General features: G+C 44.2%; 1 protein-coding gene across 1 annotated transcript in view; it reads left to right on the plus strand.

Moving 5' to 3' along the window:
• Positions 1-4,899: 4,899 nt before the first annotated feature.
• The window catches only part of STEEP1 (STING1 ER exit protein 1), a 25,653-nt gene continuing 21,690 nt past the window's right edge, over positions 4,900-8,862 (plus strand). The window contains exon 1 of the mRNA XM_017885156.1: positions 4,900-5,115. Coding sequence (XP_017740645.1) covers positions 4,992-5,115 — 124 coding nt within the window. The 5' untranslated portion in view covers positions 4,900-4,991. The remainder of the gene's footprint in view (positions 5,116-8,862) is intronic.

Genomic DNA, 8,862 nt, shown 5'->3' on the forward strand with positions numbered 1-8,862 from the left:
CAGCAAACTACAGCCAAATCTAACCTGCCATTATTTGTCTATGGCCTATAAACTAAGAATGGCTTTCTATATTCTTAAACGGTTGAAAAAAGTCAAAAGATTTAATAATATTTTGTAACACATGAAAATTACATGAAATTTGGCTGGGCTCAGTGGCTCATGCCTGTAATCCCAGCACTTTGAGAGGCCGAGGTGGGCAGATCACGAGGTCAGGAGATTGAGACCATCCTGACTAACACGGTGAAACCCCATCTCTACTAAAAATACAAAAGATTAGCCGGGCGTGGTGGTGGGCGCCTGTAGTCCCAGGTACTCGGGAGGCTGAGGCAGGAGAATGGCATGAACTCGGGAGGCAGAGCTCGCAGTGAGCAGAGATCGGGCCGCTGCATTCCAGCCTGGGAGACAGCGAGACTCCATCTCTAAATAAATAAATAAATAAATAAATAAATAAATAAATAAAAGAAAATTACATGAAATTCAAATTTCAATGCCCATAAATAAAGTTTCACTGGGACACAGCCATTTTCTTTCATTTATGCACAGTCATCCCTTGGTATCCACAGGGGATTGGTTCCAGGGTCCCTCCAGATACCAAAATCCACAGATGCTAACGTCCCCCATTTGGCTCTCCGTATCTGTGAGTCCTGTATCCACAGATGTGGAGGGCCTACTGTGTTGGCTGTGGCTGCATCTGTGCTACAATGGCAGAGGTGAGTCGCAGAGGCTGTGTGTGGTGCTCTCATCACCTCATACTGCTGCTCCAAGTACTACAAATTGCAGGAATGCAGCATAACTCCACAGTGTATTGAATACCACATGTATCTACCATGGCATTTTAAAAAGTTACAAGTGCAGGCGGGGCGCGGTGGCTCAAGCCTGTAATCCCAGCACTTTGGGAGGCCGAGACGGGCGAATCACGAGGTCAGGAGATCGAGACCATCCTGGCTAACAGGGTGAAACCCCGTCTCTACTAAAAAATACAAAAAACTAGCCGGGCAAGGTGGCGGGCGCCTGTAGTCCCAGCTACTCGGGAGGCTGAGGCAGGAGAACGGCGTAAACCCGGGAGGCGGAGCTTGCAGTGAGCTGCGATCCGGCCACTGCACTCCCGCCCCGGCGGCCCAGGCAGAAACCCCCCCCAAAAAAAAAAAAAAAAAAAAAGTTACAAGTGCATACATATTGTGTCAAAAGTAAAGAAAGTGGACTTTGAAGGTCTTGCTTTTAAGGTACAATGGAGTGTGGATTACTTAATTACCAAATTAGATGTGGGAACATTGTGTTTATTACACAATGACACCATCACATTGCTACAAGATTATAATGTACATTAACGTTACCAGACTAAGCATTCATCACAATATTCCCAACTCAGAGGAGAGCAATGGCCAGTACAATTTAAATTTTTAAGTAGAATATCTTATTATAGCAAAATTCATTATAAAACTAAAAAAGAGGCCAGGCACATTGGCTCATGCCTGTAATCCCAGCACTTTGGGAGGCTGAGGTGTGTGGATCATGAGGTCAGGAGTTCGAGGTCAGCTTGGCCAACATGGTAAAACCCCATCTCTACTAAAATTACAAAAATTAGCTGGGTGTGGTGGCACACGTCTGTAATCCCAGCTACTCAGGAGGCTGAGGCAGGAGAATTGCTTGAACCTGGGAGGTGGAGGTTGCAGTGAGCTGAGATCACGCCACTGCACTCCAGCCTGGGCAATAGAGCGAGACTCCATCTAAAAAAAAAAAAAGTAAAAAATAAAAATAAGCCTGTAGCCAAAGTAAGTTTCTGAGTGGCTCCTTTGTTAGCCAAGCAAGGAAAGTCATTTACTGATATTGAGCTAAATTGTGTTCAGTTGCAGAAGTCAAAGAAATATGTTCAAGAAAAATAAAACCTGTTGAAGACTATTCACCTTTCAGCAAGAACAGTGGCTCCAAGAGTTGAGGACATTGAAAGCAACATCAAAACAAAACAGAAACAAAAACAAACAAACAAAAAAAGGGCAAGGCACAGTGGGTCACACCTGTAATCTCAGCACTTTGAAAGCCTGCGGCAGAAGAATTGCTTGAGCCCAAGAGTTCAGGACCAGCCTGGGCAGCATAGAAATACCTTGCTTCTATAAATAAATAAATAAATAAATAAATAAATAAATAAATATAGCTGGTGTGGTGGTGTGCACCTGTGGTCCCAGCTACTAGGGAGTCTAAGGTGGGAGGATCACTTGAGCCCAGGAGTTTGAGGCTGCAGTGAGCTGTGATCATGCCACTGCACTCTAGCCTGGGTGACAGAGCAAGACCCTGTCTCAAAACAAAACAAAACAAAGCAAATGATTTCAAGTGATTTTCCTTGGTTCCTGATGAATTGAATGTTTGCTGGTATTGCTTAGTTGTTGTTTCTTACTCAAGGAGTCAATGTTGAGTTTAAAGTGACTGAAGAATTGGACCGGGCACGGTGGCTCACGCCTGTAATCTCAGCACTTTGGGAGGCCGACGTGGGCAGATCACTTGAGGTCTGGAGTTTGAGATCAGCCTGGCCAACATGGTAAAACCCTGCCTCTACTAAAAATACAAAAATACACACACACACACACATACACATAAAATTAGCCAGGCATGGTGGCACGCGCCTGTAATCCCAGCTACTCAAGAGGCTGAGGCAGGAGAGTCGATTGAACCTGGGAGGCAGAGGTTGCAGTGAGCCAAGATTGTGCCACTGCACTCCGGATTGGGTGACAGAGCGAGACTCTGTCTAAAAAAAAAAAAAAAAAATTGGCCTGTGTGTATGGTCTGTGTAGAACAACTGCAGATGGGAGTATTTTCAAAGAAATCAAGAAAATACTAATTCAATTCAGTCTAAAGCAGAATCAGCTAAGATGTATTACAAATATGTATGGAACAGAAAAGGCTTAGACAAATGTACAATACTTGTCAAAATGTAAGTTGTTTAAAATCCTATAGTTATTAATTGTATGATTAAACAGTGGGTACTTTGCAAAAAAAAAATAAAACGAAAAACTTGAATCTACCTTGTGTTATTGTTGACAGCAGTGTCAACAGTGAAGTTCAGCTGGGTGTGGTGGCTCACACCTGTAATTCCAGCACTTTGGGAGGCCAAGGCGGGTGGATCATGAGGTCAGCAGTTCAAGACCAGTCTGGCCAACATGATGAATCCCCATCTCTACTAAAAATACAAAAAAAAATAGCTGGGCATGGTGGCAGGCGCCTATAATCCCAGCTACTCAGGAGGCTGAGGCAGAGAATTGCTTGAACCCAGGAGGCGGAGGTTGCAGTGAGCTGAGATGGTGCTACTGCACTCCAGCCTGGGTGACAGAGCAAGACTCCATCTAAAAAAAAAAAAAAGAAAAGAAAAGAAAAAACAAAACCGCGAAGTTCATTCACTCTCATGGATTAAACCATTGTTTTGTCAGTTCCATTTTTTTTTTTCGGAAACATAAGTTAAATATTTCTGACTTGCCCTATGAATAGCAATTCAAAAGTTTAGCAGTGGTGAGGTTTTGAGACTTTCTTGAGCACAGGGCTGAGATTGAAAATTTTCTAGGCCGGGTGCAGTGGCTCACACCTGTAATCTCAGCACTTTGGGAGGCCGAGGCAGGCAGATTAGTTGAGGCCAGGAGTTCAAGACCAGCCTGGCCAACATGGCAAAAACCCATCTATAAATAGCTGGGTGTGGTGCTGCGTGCCTGTAATCCTAGCTACTTGGGAGGCTAAAATTTTAGAAAATTTTCTAAATGAGAAGAACCCCACCCTTGACCACTATTATTGAACATGAATAGTTTTTAAAAATGGCTTTTGCCATAGACTTAGTAATGTTCCTTAATGAATTTAACCTAAAATTATAAGGCAGAACAGTGTTTATACCTGAAACTTGTACCGCAGTAAAGTCATTCAGTGACATTTAACATTGTTTGAATCACAATGTCAAGGTGCTTTAATCACTTCTCGTGCTGTCAAAAGTTAAAAATCTGGATTTATATTCTCACACAAATTTGCGGTGGAAGTATTCTTGTACATGAATGTTCATAGCAGCATTATCTATATAATAACCAAAAAGTGGAAACATCCCCGTTGTCCACCAATTGATGAATGGATTAACAAAATGTATCCATATGTATCCAAAATGTATCCATCATATCCATATGATGAAATACTATTCAGCCATAAAAAGGAAAGCAGTACTGTAACATGGATGAACCTTGAAAACATTATGGTAAATGAAAGAAGCCAGACAAATGGCCACATATTGTAGACTTCCATTTATATGAAATGTCCAGAATAGGCAAATCCACAGAGATAAAAAGTAGATTAGTGGTTGCCTCAGGCTGGGAAGTTGGGGGGTAGGGGTGGTGGTGACTACTCATGGGTATAAGATTTCTTTTTGAGATGATGGAAATGTTCTGGAATTAGTGGTGATGGTTACACAACTTTGTGAATACACTAAAAACTACTCAATAACACATTTTAAAAGGTGAATTTTATGTTATGTGAATGATATCAACTAAAAAAATAAGATACCTAAAAAATCAGGTACTCATCCGGAATAGTCATTAAAATCAAAATCATATTTAGAAACACACCTAATTCAGTATCATATATATAATATAGACTATATAATGCATAGTTCTTTATTTAGCTGGTCTTATACATACATATGTGTATATATACATATAAATGCATGCGTTATAGAAATGTAAATAATTTATATAATATTAAGGGTGTTGTGAGAAAGCCCACCAATCTTCATTGAGAAGCGACTCCCAGATCACAGGAGTCCCAGCTAACTTGGCCAAGACAAAGTAGGTTCTGGCAAGCTCCAGGCGCACCCCTGTATATCTTATCCTGATAGGACAGCCCGGAAGTTTATAAGACTTCTACTAACACGTGACCAGCGTAGCCACAGGGAAAAGGTTCAAGGCGCGCTTGTGACGTCATTTCGGCGCGACCCTCTTCTTGGCGTAGAGTCTTGATTGCTCCTGGCAACCATGCCGAAAGTAGTGTCTCGGTCAGTAGTCTGCTCTGACACTCGGGACCGGGAGGAATATGACGACGGCGAGAAGCCCCTCCATGTTTACTACTGTTTGTGCGGCCAGATGGTCCTAGTGCTGGGTGAGTAGCTGGGAACTGCGGGGGCGTCTGCCAGGAGCCAGACTTCGGGTTCTTGAAGGCGAATTTCCTCTGACTGTGATCTGGGAACCACTTCTCGACGAAGATTGGTGGGTTTTCTCTCTCCGACGAAATCCTCCCTACATCCCCGCCCCACTCCAGGGCATTTTTTTTCCTGTTTTTTGTTTAGCCTTGTGACTCTATCCAGACCTTCCTCAAAACTAAACTCCTTCAGGAAAACAAAATAGAAACACAAGCATATTGTATTTCCCTCTCAATCCACTGTCTTCAAAAACTGCCTCTAGAAACTTTATAACGTTTCTGCTGGATACCAAGATGCTGCAGTTGCTCTTACGTTACAGCAAACGAAAATAAAACCCTCCCTTGATCCTGTATTCCCCTCCAGCTATAACCCCATTTCGTTGCTTCTTTTATAGCAAAGTTTCTCAAAAGAGTTGCCTATATTGGCTCTCTCTGCATCCTGACTTCTCATTCTCTCCTGACCTCACTTCAGGTAGGCTTTCCTTCCCACCTCATCATTTTAACCGTATTTGGCAGAATTACTAACTGAACTCCATGTTAACAGTTCTAGTGGTCAGTTATCAATGTTCATTTTAATTCTTCTCTCAGTGGCATTTGACAGGTAATCATTTCATTCCTTTTGCAACACGTTTTTTATTTGCTTCCAAGACTTCATACTCACCTGATTTTCCTCCTACCTCAGATTTTTCCCCTTCTTCTTCTTCTTTTTTTTTTTTTTTTTTCCTTTTTTTATTGAGATGGAGTCTCACTCTGCCGCCCAGGTTGGAGTGCAGTGGCGCAGTCTCGGCTCACTGAAACCTCTGCCTCCCGGATTCAAGTGATTCTCCAGCCTCAGCCTCCTGAGTAGCTGGGATTACAGGCGCCCGCCACCACGCCCGGCTAATTTTTGTATTTTTAATAGAGACAGGGTTTCACTACGTTGGCCAGACTGGTCTCCAACTCCTGACCTCAGGTGACCCACCCGCCTCAGCCTCCCAAAGTGCTGGGATTACAGGCGTGAGCCACCACGCCTGGCCTTAGATTTTTCCCCTTCTTTTCTGGCTCCCTTTTCTCTCTCAGATTTTTAGGCATTCCAAGGCCCTATAGCTCAGTACTCTCACCTATTCTCACTCTGTACCCATCCCCTAGGTGATCTCATTCATTCCCAAGCTTTAAATACAACCGACGTGCTGGTAACTCCCAGATGTTCATCTTTAACCTGCACCTCTCCTGAGACTCCAATTGCCTATTCAACATCTCCACTTGAATGTCTAATGGGCCTCTCAAATATATCGTGCTGAAAATTGAATTCATGGCCCTCTACACCCGCTCTCCAATTGTTTCTCTTACAGTCATCCCTATTGCAGTCAGTAGTACCACTATTCATCCAGTATCTCAGACCAAAACCTGGAATCAGTCTTGACTTCTCTCTGTCACATACCTTACATCTGTCCAGTCCATAAGGAAATCCTGCAGGTGCTTTCATGAAAATGTATGCAGAATCTGACTGCTTCTTTTCACCTCCATTCCTTTTTTTTTTTCTGAGAGAGTCTCACTCTGTCACCCAGGCAGGAGTGCTGTGGCACGGTCTCAGCTCACTGCAACCTCCGCCTCCCGGGTTCAAGCGATTCTCCTGCCTCAGCCTCCCAAGTAGTACGCGCCACCAGGCCTGGCTAATTTTTTTTTTTGAGACGGAGTTTCGCTCTTCTTGCCCAGGCTGGAGTGCAATGGCGCAATCTCAGCTCACTGCAACTTCTGCCTCCCAGGTTCAAGCGATTCTCCTGCCTTAGCCTCCCTACTAGCTGGGATTACAGGCATGTGCCACCACAGCCGGCTAATTTTGTATTTTTAGTAGAGACAGGGTTTCACTGTGTTGGCCAGGCTGGTCTTGAACTCCTGACCTCAAGTGATCCACCCACCTAGGCCTCCCAAAGTGTTGGGATTACAGGCGTGAGCCACTGCGGCCAGCCCACCACCTCCACTTCTAACACTGTAGTCCAAGCTACTACCATCTTTCACCTGGATTGGCACAATAGTCTCTTGCTCTCGCTGCTTCCACTGTTTTCTACATAGTAGCTAGAGTCCTGTTCAAAACCATTGTTTTTTTTTTTTTTTTTTTTTTTGAGACGGATTCTCGCTCTGTCACCCAAGCTGGAGTGCACTGGCCAGATCTCAGCTCACTGCAAGCTCCGCCTCCCGGGTTCACGCCATTCTCCTGCCTCAGCCTCCCGAGTAGCTGGGACTACAGGCGCCCACCACCTCGCCCGGCTAGTTTTTTGTATTTTTTAGTAGAGACGGGGTTTCACCGTGTTAGCCAGGATGGTCTCGATCTCCTGACCTTGTGATCCGCCCGTCTCGGCCTCCCAAAGTGCTGGGATTACAGGCTTGAGCCACCACGCCCGGCCAAAACCAATGGTTTTATATAACACTGAGAATAAAACCAAAGTCCATCCGTACCAAAACCCTTGATCAGGCCTGTGGCTACCTCTCAGGCTTCATCCCCTAACAGTCTTCCCCTTGCTCATTGCACTTCAGCCACAGTGGCCTTTTGCTTTTCTCCATCATGTCAAAAGTGTTCCGGCCCCCAGTGCCTTTGGAACTGGTATTTCTTCTGCCCCAAAAACTTTTCCCTCAGTCCCTCCTTACTTCATTCAGGTCTCTGCTGAAATGTCATTTCCTTAGAGAACCCTTCCCTGATTACCTTATCTAAAACAGCATCCCTGTCACTTTGTCCTCTTACCCTGCTTAATATTTAGCAGTTAACCATTGCCCAAGATCATATTATAATTATTGTAAAATATGTTGCCGCTTCCACTGGAATGTAAGCTGCATCAGGGCCGGGAATTTTTGTTTTTGTTGAAACAGTGTCTAGCTCTTGTCGCCCAGGCTAGAGTGCAATGGTGTGATCTCAGCTCACTGTAACCTCCATCTTCTGGGTTCAAGCGATTCTCCTGCCTCAGCCTCCCAAGTAGCTGGGATTACAGGCATGCACCACCATGCCCAGCTAATTTTGTATTTTTTTAGTGGAGACGGGGTTTCTCCGTGTTGGTCAGGCCAGTCGTGAACTCCCGACCTCAGGTGATCTGCCGGCCTCGGCCTCCCAAAGTGCTGGGATACAGGCGTGAGCCACCGCGCCTGGCTAATTTTTGTATTTTTAGTAGAAATGGGGTTCCACCATGTTGGCCAGGCTGGTCTCGAACTCCTGACCTCAGGTGATCCACCTGCCTTGGCTTCCCAAAGTGCTGGGATTACAGGCGTGAGCCACCGTGCCTGGCCACGGGGGAGACTTTATCTGCTTTGTTGTTTGCTGAATCTTCAGCACAGTGTTAGAACAGTGCCTGCTACCTAGAGGGCCCTCACATATTTATTGAAGAAATTAATTCTTGGTAAGGAGGTGTGGTGGAAACAGCATGGGCTTTTGAATCACTTAGAGTTGGATCTGAATTCTTGTTCTGCTTCTTATTAGATGCATGGTGTATCTCTTACCCTTTTTAACTTCAGTTCCTTCATCTTTAAAACAGGAACAACAAATCTCTACTTTAACCATTCATCGTGAAGAGTAAATGAGCTGGCGTGTAAACTGCCTAATGTTCTCTAACTCCTCTCTTCACCTCTTCTAATTCATCTTGAATTACTCTGACCACTTGACTTTCTCGGTTATCCTTTAGGTATTTAATTTGCATTACATAAATTTTCTTTTTTTTCTTTTTCTTTTTTTTTTTTTTTTTT

This window comes from Rhinopithecus bieti, unplaced genomic scaffold (assembly GCF_001698545.2).
Source record: "Rhinopithecus bieti isolate Rb0 unplaced genomic scaffold, ASM169854v2 scaffold_15117, whole genome shotgun sequence".
Lineage (NCBI taxonomy): Eukaryota > Metazoa > Chordata > Mammalia > Primates > Cercopithecidae > Rhinopithecus > Rhinopithecus bieti.